The 20,457-nt window shown below is 36.1% G+C and overlaps 2 protein-coding genes across 11 annotated transcripts in view; one reads left to right on the top strand and one right to left on the bottom strand.

The window, feature by feature from the left end:
• The first annotated feature begins 2,666 nt into the window (after positions 1 to 2,666).
• On the top strand, positions 2,667 to 8,809 carry LOC112047990 (aladin). Its single transcript, XM_052887325.1, has 6 exons — positions 2,667 to 2,857; positions 2,930 to 3,525; positions 4,625 to 4,837; positions 6,108 to 6,259; positions 7,383 to 7,581; positions 8,412 to 8,809. The coding sequence occupies exons 1-6, from the start codon at positions 2,735 to 2,737 to the stop codon at positions 8,551 to 8,553; spliced, it is 1,425 nt and encodes a 474-aa protein (XP_052743285.1). The 5' UTR covers positions 2,667 to 2,734; the 3' UTR covers positions 8,554 to 8,809.
• A 3,656-nt stretch (positions 8,810 to 12,465) lies between these two features.
• Positions 12,466 to 20,457, bottom strand: part of LOC112058076 (espin) — a 128,717-nt gene continuing 120,725 nt past the window's right edge. For 9 of the 10 annotated variants that reach the window (XM_052887320.1, XM_052887324.1, XM_052887321.1 and 6 more), the window contains 3 exons: positions 15,315 to 15,523; positions 14,047 to 14,231; positions 12,466 to 13,333 (listed from right to left, as the gene is read on the bottom strand). In XM_052887320.1, coding sequence (XP_052743280.1) covers positions 13,221 to 13,333; positions 14,047 to 14,231; positions 15,315 to 15,523 — 507 coding nt within the window. In that variant the 3' untranslated portion in view covers positions 12,466 to 13,220. The remainder of the gene's footprint in view (positions 13,334 to 14,046; positions 14,232 to 15,314; positions 15,524 to 20,457) is intronic. The other variant, XM_052887318.1, reaches the window with a different exon arrangement.

Here is a 20,457-nt window from a genome sequence, read left to right as displayed (position 1 = left end):
TTCGGCGCGGTTCAAATATGCCCATTTAGACCTTGTCGGGCCAATGCCGTACTCAAACGGTTTTCGGTATTGTTTGACAGTCGTCGATCGCTTCACGCGATGGCCGGAAGCTGTCCCTATCACCGACATTACCTCTGAGACAGTAGCCAAAGCCTTTATCTCTTGTTGGGTCTCGCGTTACGGTGTTCCTACCGATATAGTCACGGATCGAGGAGCACAATTCCAATCGGCACTTTTCCAGCATTTAGCCAAATTCATTGGATTCGAACACCGCAGGACAACTGCATACCACCCACAGTGCAACGGCTTAGTTGAACGCTTTCATCGACAGCTGAAGGCAGCTATAACTTGTCATGCTGACTCAAATTGGACCGAATCCTTACCACTGGTACTTCTTGGCATAAGGAGCGCTATTAAAGAAGATCTTAAAGCATCATCAGCTGATCTGGTGTACGGTGAACCACTCCGATTACCCGGAGAATTCTTCAGTCATACTGCACCTGGATATACCACCGACATCACCGACTTCTCAGCACGTTTAAAGTCCTTTGCCGAGAAGCTAAAACCAGTTCCCACTCAGCACCACTCCAAAACTCGCAAAACCTTTGTGTTCAAAGAACTCGACACATGTAGTCATGTTTTCATCAGAGAAGACGCTACACGTGGATCCCTGCAACCAGCGTACACAGGTCCACACGAGGTTGTACAGAGAAGTGCCAAGGTTTTCAAAATCATGGTCAAGGGCAAAGTCGTCACAGTATCAATAGACCGACTTAAACCAGCCTATATACTGTCTGACGACACACCCCAACCAAATCCATCTAATCCCCCAAAACCTCCACAATCTAATCCCTCAAACCCTCCACAACCCAAACCTCCAAATCCTCCCCCTGCACATCAGGCAGCTGGAGACACCACACAACGGACCACACGTTCAGGGAGACGAGTACGGTTCCCAGATTATTATCGTCCGTAGACACGGCCTCTGGAGGGGGGTGATGTAGGCTACACACATTATTTATTTATAATATTATTAACATTCCATTATAAATATTTATTTCATTAAATATATTTATTTTTATTTATTTAATACATTCATTAACACTTACATACACACTTACATTACATACAATCATCATTTCACACTCACAAATTATTATATATACTTTTCACTATTAAAATTAATTCACGCGCATACTCGGGTGAAACCCGTAGTATGCGGCGCGGCGGCCGTCTTACGTCACGCGCTCCGCGCTCGGTCAGTCGACATTCGATGCCTACCCTACTATTCGTTCTCGGTGCGTTCGAAGCTATACATTTGACTTGCGCGTAACCTTTGTAATAGTATTTCTTATATTCTTTATTTACCTCATTGTGTATGTTAACGAACAGTAATTAAAGACATTCTAAATACTATCGTCGTGTTAATATATATATATCCCATCACTGCTAACCACAACAAAGCCTAAATGAATCCCATTATATTTCGTATTTTTTTATGATTTATGAACAAATTTTTAAAACTGTAACTCTAAAAATGAAGGACTTTCCATACAAACTTTCAACCCCTATTTCAACCCCTTCTTATTTTATTTTCGCAATAAAAAATATCATATAACCTTCACGGTATAATGGTCTTAAACCATACCAAGATTCATTTGAATTCATTCAGTAGTTTCAGCGTGATGCCCAAATAACAAAAAAAACTCGGACAAAAGACAGAGAGACAGACGAAAAATCGAAAAAAAATATTTTTAGCTTCAGTATCTATACTAATATTATAAAGAGGAAAACTTTGTTTGTATGTTTGTTTGTTTGATTGTAATGAATAGGCTCAAAAACTACTGGACCGATTTTAAAAATTCTTTCACCATTCGAAAGCTACATTATCCACAAGTAACATAGGCTAAATTTTATTTTGGAAAAAAATTGGGTTCCGTAAGATATTTGGGTTTTTCGGACACATGGTGTAAAAAATCAACCAGAAAAGTAGGGTAGGGGTAGGTAGGAGTAGGGTAAGGATAGTGGTAGGCTAGGGGTAGGCTAGAGATAGGGTAGGGGTAGTTGAGAGTTTACATCGAGTTTCACGCGGACAAAGTCGCGGGCGTCGGCTAGTCGATTATATAATGCCCCCCAACAAAAATTTTCATAATATCTTCAATGTACAGAATGTACAAAATTTACAGAATTCGAATTATTAGTATAGATTCTAGATGGCGCTGGCGTCCGTTATGCCACAGTAACGTTTGGTGTTACAAATGGTATAAGTAAAATCTCAAATTGCAAATAAATGTATATAATTCGACCACTTTTATTATAAGTATAGAATATTCCTCCAATGCTGGACTTACACTTTCGATCCGAGAGCTCGCCACCACACATGATATTTAAATAAATTATAAAAAATATATACATAAATACAACCATCCACCCATCCACACCGAGGACATCAAGCGGTTGCAGGGAGTAGCTGGATGCTGGCAGCTCGACCGTTTTGTTCGGAAGTCCATGCAAGAGGCCTATGTCTCTATGTTGTCTATGATTTTTGGTGGCTGTACTTTGTAATACCTTTGCCTTTTCTTTACGGGAAAGAATAGTGCTAAAAATACTTTACAATGACATTGACATTGACAAATGAGAATACCATCATTCTGACACTGACAGATATTGCAAATTTGAATTTTGAAATCTTAATTTACCGGTTCGCCTAACAATTCTGTTTATTTCCATAATAATGTCGATTTTTAATAGTTTCCCCGATCTCCCAGGACCAGGGGAGACTGCCTTTTGTAAAATAAACCAAACATACTGTTGCGGAAACGTTCGTTATGGAAACATTACAACTTTTACTAATTCGGTAAGGTTAGCTCTGTTTTTCGAAGTTTTTCAATTTAATACTTTGTATTAATCATTAACAAACACGTTTCAGACTAAACAGCATCCTAAGATCAATGTTACGAAGGACCTACATCATCACAGGTTATCGGACGAAAACATCACCATGTATGTGGATGTCGAAGACAATTTGTTGAAAAAAATCACCAGCGTGTGGTATAAACAAGGTTTTTTGGAAGCTCTGAGCGTAGCCGCAGATCCCAACGTGAACAGGGAAAGCCAAGTTCTAGCTATAACAGCATCTTACGTGTTGAAAGTGACGAATTTATTTACTACATTACGGTATTTCATGCAGCCACATTTGAAGGACATTGGGCCTAAAATTGTGTCAAACTACTCGAGGACGAGAAATTGGAGCAGTTCATCAGTGAAATGTATAGCGTGGCATCCACATACCACTAAAATAGCATTGGCAACAGCGGATGATAATGTGAGAGTTTATTGTTCGGAGGTATCGTTTGTGTCAACTTTGAAGTGCAAGGCGCAGGGCCACGTGTCGTCGTTGAGCTGGAGACCGTACTCTGCTTCAGAGATTGCTGTGGGGTGTGAGCAGGGGGTCATAGTGTGGACCGTTGACCCTAACTCCATGTTCACTAAGCCATCGTCAAGCAATGCAGTGGTTTTGAAGAGGTGAGAGTGTATAATAAAGCTTCATTACATTCATATGTTATTTGGTATTTGTAAAGATTTTATTTATCAAATTAAGGCACATTTTATAACCTCAAGCATTACACTGTCATCACAGGTGTTTAATAATGCTGGGTAAGGAAGCAATTGCACCAGAAAGGATACAAATGGGTGATAGCTAGCGGCACGATTTTGTCAATATTAAAAATGAAATCAGAATGTGTTTGTCTTCAAACTCATGAAATAAAATCTAGACAATATATACTTTAAAGCTTGTAACAATGTTGGGTTCTTATGTTTGGCCATTTCTCATCACAATTGAATAAGATAGTTCCTTCCGAAGCAATTATTTTATCTTGATTTTCACTAAATTGTGTAATCAAGAAGTATTTTACTTTTAAATTAATAATTAAAAATTTCATTCAGCTCAGAGCAACTAGATAGATAGATAGAACTTCTAGACTGCCCCTGGCAATAAGAGCTGTTGTGTCATCAACATCTTCCTCAGTAAACTTACTTGAATCACCATATCTTCAACAGCCACTGTAGTAAAAGGTGCATTGCATAAGAATGGATTTTTCTATGAGTTCTCTAAGAAAAGTAAAAGTAAATGATATTGTTCTATGGCTCTTTAAACCTGATTAAGTTTATAGAGCAACTAGAGGACGCCCGCAACTTTGTCTGTGAATAATTAGAGTAAGCTTTTATCCCCATTTATTTATTATTATATTTTACATTACTTTTGAAAAAAATCAAATTCAAATTCTAAATTCAAATATTCTTGAATCACATTACATTTTGTATTATTTTCATGATTTATGTACAAATTTTTATAACTGTAACTTTAAAAATGAGGGAATTTTCATACAAACTTTCAACCCTCATTTCGTTCCTTTCTATTTTTATTTTAGGGTCAAAAGTGTCCTATGTTTTGCTCCAATGTCCCATTTACCATTAAACCAAAATTCATCTTGATCGGTTCAGCCGTGAAAAGGTAACAGACTGTAGACTTACTTTTGCATTCATAATATTGACATAGACAGAGTTACATCATTTATTGTCTAACTGGTTTTTAACCAACTTCTCATACTTTTCCTTTCAGATCAGGACATAGTCCAGTAACTGATGTGAGCTGGTCTCCAAATGGTGATCTCCTGGTCAGCTGCAGCGGTGCAGACACTTCAATGCTGGTGTGGGACGTTGGCATGGAAACTGCAATACCCTTGCGAAGAGTTGCTGGGGGTGGCATTGTGTTTGCTAGATGGTCTCTGAATGCTAGTAAAATATTTGCTGCCACATCTTCTATTATATTTAGGTATGTTTTATTTTATTATTGTGTATCATCCATAGATGAGTGTTATGAGAACATACATTTTCTAGCAACTTCTATCATATAGATAGATGATGATCAATGGTACTAAACCTTTTTCTCAAAGGGGCCACAAACACGTGTTAGTCATGGTGTTGCGGGCTACATAAAATAAATAAATAATTTCTTAGGTTTTTGCATAGGAATGATAATAGTTTTTTAAATTGTATATAAATTAAGACTTATGCTAATAGCATTGTCTCTGAAATAAACTACTACTGTAATAAGTACAGTGTATATTAAAAACAAAACGCGTTAGGCAACTACCGGTGGGTAAAAGGCGTGCAGGGTTAGTTTTCTAAATAGTTTAATTAATATCAGATGTCCTAGATGGGCCAACAACAAAAGTCTGAAGGTCCGTAGATCAAGTCAAGTATAGTGGTCATAGATACATCATTATCATTTTGGTGGTCTCAGCATCAGTGGCGTGCATAAGGTTGTTAATCAGGGAGTGCACTAGTAAAACAATTTAACCAAACTAGGAAAATGTGCTTTGGATAAGCATTAACATTTGTTAGGGTATGCAGTACTTGAATGTATGTATGAAGTGCACGCCACTGCTCAGCATAGTAGAACAGATCTGTTACCACGAGTCTGTATATGTCTAGTTATGGTAGTGAGTGAGAGAGCCTACTTTCCACATCAGTATATAAATTTACAATTGATTAAATAAGCTATCTTAGTACCCATAACAATTCTGCTGCCATACACTTCACTTTAGTCTAGTTGCTAGCCTAAGAAGCTTAACACCATTTTCGGTGATTGGGTTAGTTGGCTCTGGATAGTTCTTTGTGACCAAGTTCATTCCATGCCCTAAAATTGTTCTGTTATTGATACTTAGTATGTGTTACATTTCCTTTTAGTAGTAATTATTAAGATATCCTGTGAATCAGTTTTGAAGCCAGAACATTTGGATGACTCATTAGTCGTGTTTTATACTTTTGTGAGATTTGGCTAGGCAGGGAGAACAACACGAGCAGAGAACGGGGAGTGTTGATTGATCGTCAAGGAATTCCTTAACCCTAAATCCTGTAGTCACAAGTTCAGGACTCTGCTCGGAGTTCTTCTCTCTACCACGGCACCCGCACGGTGAATCCATGGAATGCTAAGATATTCAACTCTCTGTCATTCTCTTCATAGACAGTTTCCATCTTTAGTTGCTCAATACCCTACTGCATAGGATTAAAAAGGTGTTGATGATAAATATATTCTGTAGAGTATGGGACACTCAACAATGGACGCCGGAGCGCTGGTGCGCGCGGGGCTGTCGTGTGGTGGCGGCGTGTTGGGGACCCAAAGACATGGTGCTGTTTGCTGCCAAGAGCGAACCCATTGTCTATGCCCTGAGCAATTCTGGGATAATGAATGGTGAGTTATGAACACCTTTACTGTGATGAGATGTTTCATACATAAGACCTATGTATTACCCGGACCAGATTCGAATCCACACCCTGTGGAATAGGGATGATGACAGTTTTTTAAATTGTATATAAATTAAGAGTATACTAATAGCAAAGCAGTTTCGTAAAAGTAACAGGGTATCTGCGATAATTACTTTCGGAGCTACAGGGATTTAAAGGGTCAGATTTGCGGCGCTGCCGCGGATCCCTGAAAAACGCCCCATACAAAATGGCACGATTAAGTGACGTCGTTGGCTCGCTGATCGTTAGGTTTGTATGGGCGTTCAAACAAAATTACTAATATCTTTGTTATTTGTGCGTTTATGTTTATAGTTCACATATTGAAAAATGTCACATTTAATGTAAGGAAGCTAAAACTGTATGAATTTTCATCTAATTACGATAAAAAAAAATTAATAGATTTTGAAATTTTATAATCTTATTTATTTTGCAAATATCCAGACAATCTTTGCTTTTTGTGTATAAATTAGTTAACATTGACCTTATTTAGCCGAATGTATCATAAAAATCAATATATTCAAACCTAGTCATCAACCCCATTGGAGGCAGAGGTCATATCCACTGGGCTATCACTTATTTCAGATGTTGCCCCCATCTTTGGATTGCATTGTCACTCAGATGAGATCGCAATCCAAGGCTAGCTTGTCATTGATTTAAAAAAATCCATATAGTTTCTTCCACATACAACCAAACTGTGGAATCAACTTGCTGTGTTTCCACATAACTAACTAGCGGACGCCTGCGACCTCGTCCGTCCTTAGACCTTTTTAATCCAGCACTATTACAAAATCCGTTCTTAGTATTACCTACTAACTATAAACTACCTCCCTGCCAAATTTCGGCTTTGTACATCAATCTGTTTTCGAGATATCGCGAAGATTGACCTTCCGCATTTATAAATACTAAGATTGTCCATGGGCCCAGGGAAAAAATATTTATTCATGACCATTTGTCATAGACAAAACAAATATAGACATGTCATATACATATTATATCAAACATGGGATGTACAATATTTGTAAATTGTTAGACTATTTTGTAGTTATGTTTCTTTAACTTTACATTTACAGGGGCAAAGACAACCAAGGCTCAACCAGTCGTAGATGTAACAAAAGTAGAACTACCCTCCGGAGAGGCAGTGGGGGGTCCCATACTGGACATGAGTTGGGACCCCACGGGCAGCTACCTGGCTGTAATGTATGAGGAGACCCATCTCATCTCTGTGTTCTGTACTACTCAGATGATGATGCAGCTTAGTGTCACTCCCTGGTGAGTTAACATTGTGTAATACTTTTAAAGAAAATTAGATCTAATACGTTCTACTAGACTAAAAAGATTTTCATATTTTTTTGAGACGTGATTACATGAAAATATTAGTTTTTGACAATACGAGCCAAAACGCCTGTCGGCCATGACAGTCTATATTTCAACTGTTTCATGACGTCACTACAACAAGTCCCATACAAATGGAGCGTTTGACAAAAATATTAGTAACAATTAGTTCGACGTTTAGTACATCTAGGGTGTTAGTGACGTCACAAAATGGACGCCAGCGTTTTTGACGTTTGAAAAATTTTTAAAATTCGTTATATTTAAATTAAGTTTTAAAAGAAATCCTTAACTTTTATTATATATATATATATATATATATATATATATATATATATATATATATATATATATATATTATTATTACCCTTATTCCATGTACTACACGAAATTAATATTGTTTATATTAAATTTGATATGTTGATATGACTCAACTACTTTATTAATGCCTAACTCACCCAAGCTGGAAGGTGTATAACACCAACTTCCTAACTCCTTATTGAGAATTTTTATTGACGAATTTTCTAAAAAGCTCAGTATTTCATAGTCCGACTAGGACACAAACCCACTTGTTTATTTTTGTTTATTCTCTACAAGTTAACCCTCGACTACAATCTCACCTGATAGTAAGTTATAATGCAATCTAATATGTAAGTGGGCCAACTTGTTAGGAAGGAGGTTGTTAGGAAAATCCACACCCCTTTCGGTTTCAACACGACATTGTATCCGAACGCTAAGAAGGAATTTTAAAGTGACAATATTATTTTCAGTTGCTTCATCAGCGGCATAGACAATGAAGTGCCAACAACCATGGCCTTCCAACAGAACTTCACCGAGGGTGCTTGTCTGTCCATCGCGTGGTCGAGCGGCAGGATCCAACACTTCCCCATCATCTATACTGAAAACTATTGATACTTACCACTGTGCCTGATGCCTTGAAGATAGAATTTGGTTTCATAATGATTAACTGTATGTATTTTTTCATTTTAAAATCTTTTTTTGATTTCTCTGTCAATTGTGCATCAATTTTGAAAATACCCTCTTTTTTGTTTGAAAAGGGCAATTTGGTATAAGTAATCCTAACTGATTGATTGACTGATTGTATTTTTGTAGTTTTAAAAGGCATGTGTAAAAAGATAATTTGTAAATATATAATATTTTTTTTAAACTCGAGTTTTTTTAAACCAAGTATTTTTTAATCAAGTTGACCAGACAATGCCTTTAAAGGAAATTACATTTGGTTATATTTTTCCATTACTATTAGTGATGTTTTTAGATAAGAAAACATTAACCAAAAATGCTTTTTGACTAAGGCGAAAAACAAGGGATAGTCTTGGGAAATTTAAATTACACAGCCAATAGTGCCATCTAAGTGGATCTTTGGTAACTTATAAAATAATAATAGACAGTTCTTTATCAATTATAACATTAGTAGTTTTACAATGGACTCTGTGTTTTGTTTATTACGCTATAACTTCCCATTAATTAGTTCGTTCCTTTATTAATCAGTGTAGTTCTTGTCACATTTACATTTCGCACAAAATTTGTAAATCTACTAATAGTGATGTTTTTAGGAGCTGCTACATTAGTTCTTCTACTTAAATCTGATGTATCATCATCTAAGGTCACTTGTATTTCCAGATACAAGTTGTTTTTTTGGTTGTCTGAACCTACTCGCCTGCCTCTGATTGTACCGTTACAGAGGCGAAACATATAACATATTTTCCTAATATATTCCCGTTCTAAATTCTCCAAATCGACATCTAAATTGACATTCAAATCGTCCAATATAACGGAAAATACCTTGTCCCTCAAAACAAGTAACTCAGCTTCTAACTGCTCTTTCGCAAAGTGTTTGACACTTTTAATAGTGTTCGTAACGTAATCTGACAGAAGTTTTATATTGGCTTGGTTGTTTTTTGCTTTATCCAGTTTGAGTTTTTGAGTTTCTTTAGTAAATGTTTCGGTCATACCTTCTTCGAATTTGGAAGTAATTTTATTTAGAAGCGATATAATCACGTCTTGTTCATTCTCGTTATTTGCGTTGACATCTCGTGTGTACATTTCAATATAATTATTCAACACACTCACAGCTGTGTCATTTAAAGAATTATAAAAAGTTATCATAAATTCCTTCAGCTCATTCGAACATACAACGACATTTTGACAACGGTCCTCCTCAAAGTCGGTCTTGTCTAAGTTATTACGTAACGCATTAGAATTAATTTCTTGGTGATTTACATTAAATTCTTTTGGTACAAAATCGCATATTATTCTATACTTTTTAGAAATAACATCAATGTCCTCTGTAACACTTTTAAACATTGTTTGGAGCGCTTCTAAAGTATTCATAACATCGTTCTGCCGTCTCAAATTAACAGAGTGGTTGTTGACAAAGTTAAAAATTACTTCTTTGATTTTTTGCAAACCTTCATTCCATTTCGTTGCTATGTCCGATGGACTATCAGATTTCACAGCACGGAGATTTCTTTTCCATTTACACTGACTGCTAAGCAGAGTTTTTATCAAACCATCCAGACTTTTGACAACAAGGTTCTTCGTATTCGTCGACACCGATTCTTTTGTTAGGGCTTTATTTATCTTTTCTCTTAGCTTTTTATATTTTTTTATATTACTTTTGAATGAATCGTCTTCGATCTTTAAGTTCCGTTCATCTGTTTTGGGTAAAAATTCTATTATCGTGGTGTCGTTTTTATCATCTAACATAATATTTTTCTCATCAGTTATAACATCATTATCTTGTAAGAAAGTTTGTAATTCTTCTATTTTCTCTTTAATCGCATTATGTACTGGTGAATCATTGTAGTCATTGAATTTAAAATCATTTTTACGAATATCACCCACCATTGGTCCTACAAAGTGTTTAAACAGCCTAGAGAGTACCGATTTAAGTTGTGGATTGCCTTTTACGTCTGATATGTTAAATGCGTGTATAAAATTCATGTGGTAAAGTAAAATAACTTGAGCAGTACAATACAATAAAAATAAATTCTTATAAAATGCTAACATATTGCTGTTGTATGTGTAAAACACGGTTATGGTTTGTGATATTAGTTTTATATATTTTATTTCACAATACGAGTATATTTCAATACAAATATTTTATTGACATTTTTTTATTAGCATTGCAACTTTTGCGTTGAAAAAAGTGAAATTGATTCAATATCAAATATTTATCCGTGGTCTGCGCGATTGAGTAATTGGACTTAAATGTGTTTCAACATTTCTTTAAAAAAAATTCAGATGTATTAATATAAAGTGAATACTTCAATATTATGATGTATAATATGTATAATAGTTTATATAACATAGAAGTGGGTGCGAGAGGATTACATGCAAAATCTGTCTGTAACTTGTTTAAAGACATTGGCCTAACTAGAACTGCTGCAAGTTCTATTAGAGCGGGTATCCAAAGGTGCTCTAGCAGGATCTTATCAAAGAGGAATGCCCACCGGCCAATACTACGTCGGCTCAGGAAAAATAGGTATGATGTATAAAAAAGAATCTGGTTTAATAATTGGCTTAATAAAAGTATGATTCTTGTAGAAAAGTACATTTTTATCATTCTTCTAGGGCAAAATGTTCGCCGTTGTATACCAAAGCGCATATATATTGTATATATTTTTTTTAATTATTTTTTTATTTTACTAACAAGCAAGAAAACGAACAAACAAACCAGTAAAAAGTCTTCAAAAAATCACGAAGGCCTGGGCCGGGGATGGGCGTTCCCGACGGGGCTGGGAGAACAACACAAGCGGAGATGGGGACTGCTAACTAATTGTACCTACAGTATGCCCAGAGGTCGCTCACATGTACTGGTCTGTGCTCGGAAATTTTCTCTCACTGGCGTGTAGGATCCATGGAATGCTAAAAAAATCGTCGGGTTTTGTAGTGATGTTGCAGTAGTATGAGATCCGGCATAAAAATATATACCCTCATCTGTTATTTATTAGGCATAGCAAATAAATGATAGAAAATATTCACATTGACACATTGCAAATAAGTTGCTTACTTAAATTGCCGCCGGATATTATTAAATGGTTAAAATTTTAAGTAAATTTGTTTAATCTACTCCCCTTATTAGCTAATTTAAAAATAAAGTACCTACACTAGTTAAACGAATATAACCAACAGAATTGAAATGTAAAAAAATGCCTGCTTTAACCACTGCAACTGTGGGATTGCCAGATATAAACAGGTGAATAAAATGTCTTAAATACCTAATCAGTTATTTACTCGTCTAATATGTCATGTTAAAGTTTGTTATATTCTTAATTTACTTGTATTAAGTTGCCTTTGATCTTGTTCGTGGTTTCATAGATTTTTGTATTAAGTTGCCTTTGCTCTTGTTCGTGGTTTCATAGATTTTGTATGTAAAATGTGTCTGGCCGCAACTTAACTAGGCAACTTATTTGCAATGAATTTCTGAATATTATCTATCATTTCTTTCACTAATAAATTTCAGATGAGGGTGTATATTTCTAATGCCGGATCTTAGACAATTACAATTAATCAATTAGTATTAATACAACCGTATATGATGTTAAGTGACGATACAGTCAGATTACCGTCACATTACAATCGTAACAATACTTACCGTAATACTGTATAGTACCGTATTACCCCTGACAAGTGAAATACGGCATCGTATTTTTAAATCATAAATACCTACGGTATCATATTATCGCGTGTATAGATGTAAGGTTTAATATATAATCCCAATTATAATCCATCTTTAATTGCGTGTTAAGGTGATTTATTAATTATCATTTTACGGGTATGTACTTTCATGATTGAAACACATTTTAAGCAACAGGTTTTTATTAACATTCGTAATGATTTATAACTTATATAATCGTATTTATATTATGTATATGATCGTAACAGCAAAAGCCTCTGTTAAGCTTACAACTAATATTGCAACAATTATATCACTTGCATATTAGTATTGTAAATCTAAAAAAGATTATATTAAAAAAAATTTCCCTCTTTTTAAAACACTAAAATATGTTATGATGTTAGAAATTGAAAATTTTAATCTGAATTTATTTAAGTTTACGATTAAACAATTATTTAAAATGAAAATGTTAAAAAGATTTACATTTTTACAATTGTATTTTAATTATCATTTTTTGCTTAATTAGTTACATAGTTTTTTTACATTACAAAAATATAAAAATCTCAAAGAAATCTTTGTTTAATAATCACTAATTTTTAAATTACAATCAATTTAATGGTAAGTAGGTTAAATCTAATTTTCACACATTAGAATATGTCCAAGGTATAAAAATTATTACTCGTAGAATAGCAACACTAGTTTATTTATCTTTAAAAAAAGAAAAATGTTTTGAATCACGTTATTCGAATAAAATATCGGTTCGAAATTCAAAAAATCATGTGATTGTGGGTAGATAACAAAACAGCATTATTAGCTAACGAGTACAAATTTAGAACTGGGCAACATATGAAAATATAGTAGATATATTTTGCGATGTTGCCACTTAAAGAAACTACCAGTTTCTACCACTAGCAATCTACCGATCCTACCACTAATTAACCTATTCAAGTAAATTAAGTTTGCTGTTTGTTTTACGCAATTGTGCTCGCCACGGGATGATTTTGGCCTTTTCTTCCTCTACTTCCTCGTGATGTCCATTGGATGTTGAGTGGCCTGAAAATAGAAAAATAAGAATTATCTTTGGCTCGTATCAGCAGAACCTGCAACGATGGGAGCAGAGGCGTAGTTCCCGCCGTGTCTACCGTATCAATGATACGGACCCCCGGACTACAGGGGCCCCTTATGTGTGAAAACAAAAGTTATATAAATGTAATCCACAATCTCACTTAATCTGGTACATCCCGGGAAAAAAACTTGAAAAAGCTGCAGCTTTCCCATTTCAGTAATGACCAAAGTCAAAATGAATGTTTTTTCCCGGGTTTATAAGCGTGCGGCTTACAAGTTGGAAACATCCTACATAGGTGATGTCACTATCAGTGGTGTGCTTAAGGTCGATCAGGGTATGCACTAGTAATAAAGTTAAGCAAACTGGAAAAATCTGTAGGTATTTAATACGCACTAAGGAGACAATTCTTAGGGTATGCAGTACTTTAAAGCATGTATCAAGTTAAAATGCACACAACTGAAAAGTTGGAGGTGCGTGCTCCTGACCGGATTCGAACTCCTCCGGAATCGGAAGCAGAGGTCATATCCATATATCACGGCCTATATCTCTTAAAGCTCGATATATTCGAACCCTGTCCATGATCCGAAACTGTAGGTATAGACTAACCATTGGACCAACGAGACAGATAGAAAGAAAACAGCGTCGCTAAATAATTTCACATCACGCCTACTAAGGTAATAAAACATTAACATAAAATTACCATTGCAATGTTCCGTGGAGAGTTTCACCTCGGAAGGCGCGCGCGCGGGCTCGGAGTGCACCTCGTAGCACAGCGAGATGTTGTCTATGGACACCGCGCGCTGGCTGCCGGGGTATGCGCGCCAGTCGCCATTTTGTTTGCATACGTCATTTGTCTCTTCCACTTTCGGCGTGTATAGGGATTGTCTGGAAAGGATATAGATAGATAGATAGATACCTATATTCTTTATTGCACATAAAAAAAAAATAAAACAATATTCATCAATTATCAGCGCCGTGTATTATGCTTGTATATACTACACGGCATATGCTGAGCTGTACACTCTTTCTTTTTTAAGGGTTACAGACAGACATGCTGTGTTTAGGAAAGGATATTGTTTGTAACTTGAATAAATTTATTTTCTTTCTTTCTTTCTTCTTTAAATATGTATGGGTGATTTTTGTTCCTGTTCATGAAGTTCTTAGCACGTCTTTCGGTATAGAGAATAGAGATTAGAATACCCATTTCATGTAGCGATTACCCACTTAGCTAACCACTGTAAGCTTTATAGTTTAGAGGTAATATTAGTGTAGCTAACAGAAATAATTTTCTGTCATATCATCTTGAAACCACGCAGAGATAGCTAAGTATTTGTGTAAAATTCGCACTAACAGATTGCGTACTCTCATCGCAATACGACATTGTTTGTATAACCACTGTCCACTAACACTGTTGCTGAGCTTACACTTACCTTACACTGACAGTTGTAGGTAACTGTACCTACAACTGTCAGTGTCAAGTAATTTTCCAGATTCTCAAAACCTGGATACTGATCTAGTCTTTGAGAAACCGGCGTGCACAAAAGCACAAAACACTACCACAAATTTTAAAGTTTGCCTACTAAGAAACTTGAAAGCGCACGTTTACAGAAATTACACTTTTTTATTACAAGTTAGCCCTTGACTACAATCTCACCTGATAAGTAAGTAGTGATGCGGTTTCTACACAACATCGCACCGGAACGCTAAATCTTTTTTATGACACTGGGAAATTTACGCATCGCGATCGTAGAGTGCACACATAGAATTGCGAATTCTACAGCCTGGACTCGCTGACAAGCAAAATAACCACTAAAACCCACCAGCGTCATATTGGGATGCAAAAGGATCACGAAACCACCAGCCAGACCTGAACCAATTAAGAAAACCTCAATTGGCAGAGCCGGATATCCACCGCGCATACCACTGCCACGGAGGTCGTCACGCTATAAAATTCTAAACATTTCTCACCTTAACCGGCTCTCCGCCTCTTCCCGTCTAGCCAGCAGTTGCCTCTTCCAAGCGGGCACCGCGGCAGCTCTCCGTCTCTCCGCCTCCCCAGCCAGCTCTCTCTCCAAGTCCTTCCTCGCTTTCTCCGCAGCTCTCCGCGCCAGCATCTGCCTCTTCCACGACGGTATGATGTTGCCAGCGGTGTCTCTCTCGGGGATCTGCGAAAAGCCCTGCCGTCGACCAACCGCACGATATTGAGGGAATGTCCGCCATTCGGATTATTTAAAAAAAAAATGTGATTGTCCGAAGAAGGACAATGTGAGGTTAAAGGTACATTGTAGTTAAACTGCACAGTATTATGATGTCTTGAGCGTTACAGATATTTTGTTCTAATGTAGGATAGGGACTACTGTTTGTGACTTAAAAATGTAAACAATGAACTTTCAAAAAAAATATTTAAAATAACCCAGGGTCTATGTAGGAAATACCTACAAAAAAGATTACCTTTGATTCATCCAGCTTAGCCACCGCGTTATAATCTTAGACAACATTGTCACTTAACATCAGGAGAAAAGTTAAGAGATAAACCATAAAAATTAAATCTTACTTTAGTCTCTTAAAGGCCATGGTGATCGCCAATTTGCTATCACCGAAAGCTGAGAATTTCTTGAAAGAATCAAAGAGTAAACTAAATCTACCCCTTTTTATGAATTTTATAAGATTTGTATTATGAACGTATTTATGATCTAATATTTTAGCAGTACCTAAGTAGAAGTGGCATTGTGTATTTATTCACGAGATTTTACCAATATTATTTACTTACAACTGAAATTTTCTCGCTAGGATGTCGATACTTAACTTAGTCTAAAGCATTGCTTATATTTGTAAAATATACCTACCTAATTAACCAAAAATTCTTAACAATTTTTCAACATTTCCTTCATCGATGACTATACCAAAAAAAACTAAATTCATCCACCTACCGTATATTAAACTATAAAAACTCCATTTCCGACATATCCACAACAAACTAACCTACACTCGGTGTTATTAATGGCAGCGGTACCGTTGGATGCACCGGCGCTCTACGTGTCTATTAGACTTCGCTTCATGCTTACATCACACGCGATCTCCGCAAGCCGTGACAGAAACGGGAACTGAAGGATTATGACTTACGCTCCACTAAAAATTTAATTTCTAAAATGTATTTAGAAGTCCCAATAGCACTAGAACGAAAGTCTCTAAATCCAGATCTTCTCCATTTTATAAATAGCCGAGAGTTTGTCAGCTTATGCTTCTACCATTGGTAAGTAAGGTAGTAGTACAGTCATTTCATGCTAAAAAGTGAGGTTATCTGGAAAGTTTTCCGGAAGTTTTGAAAATTGGTAATACTATATATTTCAATGTGCTCTTTGCGAATTTCAACTTTGCTACCTCGTATCGTTGCCGCTCGTAATGTTGAAATTCGCAAAGAGCATCTTAAAATCTATAAGATTGCCAATTTTCAAAACTACCGGATAAATATAGAGTTTTAGTTCTAGTATAAAAAATGCTCTTGAAACCTATTTTAAAAGGTAGTACATAATTTAAATACAGTTCGTTTACCCGCTAAAAAAGTCCGTGACAGTAGTTTATCTAAGAACACATATTCGGTTGACTGTTGAGCACGAATCTCCTCTCAGAATGTTAGAGATTAGGCTAATAGCTTGTACATATTATGTAGTCTGTATATATCTAATAGTCCACTACGCTGTAGACTTTACACACGTAGATAATTAAGAAAATTCTCAGATATGCAGTTTTCCTCACGATGTTTTTCTTAAAATGCAAATACCTAACTAAAAAGTTGCATGCCCAGGACCCGATTCGAACCTAAGCCCTCCGAATCAAAGGCAGTGGTCATATCCACTCCACATCCAGCAGGCTATTGAGAAGATTGAGTCTCTTTTTATGATAATTAAGGGTCTCGAATGTCTGCTTATCTCCACATAAGTTAACAACTCTGGCCTAGTGAAGTCAATAAGTAACCAAGTAGCAACAGATAATTCATACGAAAGCTTTCGTTCTCAAGGACCGCGTTTACGTAATTACAGAGATCGGTGAGATTTAAACAAATATTGACTGAGACGAGTGAAATTGACTCGTATATTGTAACGATTACTGCCGTAACTAAATATGTATACATAACCAATGTTTACGATTATTGGAACTAAATGAATGTTTGTTTACGGAGGCAGATATTCTAGTCAATGTTTACTTTTATTTATAACTATAATAGCGGACGCCCGCAACTTCGTCTTCCCTTAGACCTCTTTAATCCAGCCCTTACAGTAGTATCGCTGTAAAAATGGAGTAACATCTCCCGTTTTCCCAACATTTCCCTTCACTGCTCTACTCCAATTGTACCAAGTTTCGTTAAAATCCGACGAGTAGTTTTTGTTTCTTTATCGAACATACAGACAAAAATTTTACTGATTGCTTTTTTGGCATCAGTATCAATCACTAATAAACCCCTGATAGTTATTTTGGAAATATATTTCATGTACAGAATTGACCTCTCAACAAATTTATTATAAGTATAGATAGATTAACATAACATAACATAAATGTTTATGTTAAAAATGTCAGTAATAGATAATAATTTTTAAACTGTAATACTGTCTGAATAAAAGATTTTTATTATTATTATTATTATAGATAGATTAGTTACTAAATTGTTGGTTTTTGTTTCTTACAAGAACAATCCTGTGTATTTGTGTGTGCCTACCTAAGTGTGAAACTAGAACTGTACCAGTCGTGAAGCTTATCTCTTGGTCATGCCGTGATATGCCATTCAAGACATGCGATACTTGACTACTAAAGGTTGGTGTGGTTCTTAGATTACTTGTTTGGTTTGACATGAATAAGCAAAAATTAGCTTAATTTCACACCACTTGTCCAGTTGAGTCGATATAACAACGTCGAAATGTGTTAACTTGATGCACTAAGTTGTTAGGTTTATCTTCGTTACGGAATTTCTTGATTCAGTCGCCGCGCTCAAAGTCCGCGATAAAAGCTATGCAATATGCAATGCTTAAAAAATATAGTTAATAATTATGACGTCATTTTGGCTGGTGGGAGGCTTCGGCCGTGGCTAGTTACCACCCTACCGGCAAAGACGTACCGCCAAACGATTTAGCGTTCCAGTACGATGCCGTGTAAAAACCGAAAGGGGTGTGGATTTTCATCCTCCTCCTTACAAGTTAACCCGCTTCCATCAGGTGAGATTGTAGTCAAGGGCTAACTTGTAAACAATAATAAAAAAAAAACGTCACGAACACCCGATTTGACTGTCACAAGATTGACATTAACCTCACTTAAACGTGTATTCGTCGTCAAGTATCAATACTTGGCAGTGACGACAGTATTTAGCTGTTCTTCGTACGAAGTGTTTCATGATTGCAATCATTTGTAGGCGCCGGCGCAATGAAAGTTTCTTTTTGAGTTAAAACAGCTCTCTCGCACTTAACTACCTGCGCTGGCAGTTTCTAAACGATGTGCGCTGTCGTATTTTATATCTCACACGTTTTACGACAGTTTAACGCGTATTCAATGCAGCTGTAACGATAAAAACTCCTTTGGAACTGTTATTATTTTAACGATAAGACCATCTTTGCACACTAAACATAGGTAAAGTTTGTGTTATTTGTCTCTTTATGTTTATTTTTAACCGACTTCAAAAAGTAGGAGTTTCTCTGTTTTTTTTTTTGTTTTAATGCCTGTTACTTCATACCTTCGTCTTTTATTAACCAATTTTCAAAATTCTTTTTTTGTTTGTATGAGTATACTTCCTAATTGGTCCCATTTAATTTTCATGAAAATTGGTTCAGTAATTTTATGTTAAAATTAAAATGTAAAAATTGCCCGTAATGTGGCGTTTCCTTTACTAGGACAATCTAAAAACAGACTAAAAACAGTTGTATGTTGTCCTTCTATTCTTTACCTACCTTACTAGCCACGGCCGAAGCCTCCTACCAGCCAAACCTATAAAAATAAGTAAAGCACGATCTACAGAACAGCATCCCAGAGCGGTGAAAGCGTAAAAACGACTTGCGTACCGTCTACAAAATAAAAGATTTTCCATTCAACACAATGATCTAATTGATATCAAACACAGCTTTCGCTTCTACATATATGAGATACGACGAAATTTGGATTAGCGTTTTGATACTATAAAACGTTATTGTATTGCGATAGACTGTGTAACTCAGAGGTTCCCAAACTTTTTTTTCCTCATAAACCACTATCTAATTTAAATGGTTCCGGTGGACCCCCTGTTAAATTTCTATCCAAAATGGTAGAATCCTTACAAATAGTCAACTGACGTTTCTAAAATGCTTGTAAACCTTACAAACCTTAAATTTTCAAAAATCGACAAAAGATGTGGTTAGATTTACCTAATTTTCGTTGCAGTTGAATCAACAGCCACCACGAAATACCAGTTTAAAAAAAGTGAAAATTGATTACTTAGTTAAATAATTAATTGTTAGTGCTGTGAGTAGATGACAAAAATAGTTTTTGATATCTACCCATAACACAATAAACAAATTCACAAATTACATTATTTAGAAAACTCCCCATTGAAACCAGATAAATTGTCGTGGACCCCACCAGCTTATGAATCATGAACTCCCATTTTTATGTCACGTTAACGTAGACCCCCGCCAAGTGTTCCGTAGACCCTGGAGGTCCACCTGGAACACTTTAGGAATCGATGGCTCTAACTGAGTGACGTCTCTAAACCTGACTAAGTTGTCCATGAAGTACCTACCCACTAAACTCTTTTTTCTTTTACGAAACTATCAGTAAAACTTCTTAACCCGGAGTTGAGAAGTTAGTGGTATAACGTTTTTTTATTCTTTACAAGTTAGTCCTTGATTACAATCTTACCTGATGGTAAGAGATGCAATCTTAGATGGAAGCGGGCTACCTTGTTAGCAGTCTACACCCCTTTCGGTTTATACACGACATCGTACTGGAACACTAAAAGGCTTGCCGGTACCGTAACCACGGCCGAAGCCTACCTACCAGTCAGACCTGATCCTACCAGTCAGACCTGAACCATTTAAGAAAACTTCAATCCGCCCAGCTGGAGATCGAAACCACGACCACCGTCTTGTAAATC

Source organism: Bicyclus anynana, chromosome 19 (genome assembly GCF_947172395.1).
Source record: "Bicyclus anynana chromosome 19, ilBicAnyn1.1, whole genome shotgun sequence".
Taxonomy (NCBI): domain Eukaryota; kingdom Metazoa; phylum Arthropoda; class Insecta; order Lepidoptera; family Nymphalidae; genus Bicyclus; species Bicyclus anynana.
The sequence above is the reverse complement of the archived record's forward strand: the minus strand, read 5'-3'. Positions and strand labels throughout refer to the sequence as shown.

Bases quoted from the DNA above. Each gene is read 5' to 3' on its own strand.
- LOC112047990 (XM_052887325.1), top strand. From the start codon at position 2,735: ATGTCGATTTTTAATAGTTTCCCCGATCTCCCAGGACCAGGGGAGACT. The intron at 2,858-2,929 runs GTAAGGTTAGCT...AACACGTTTCAG, and splicing joins TTACAACTTTTACTAATTCG to ACTAAACAGCATCCTAAGAT. The intron at 6,260-7,382 runs GTGAGTTATGAA...TTACATTTACAG, and splicing joins CAATTCTGGGATAATGAATG to GGGCAAAGACAACCAAGGCT.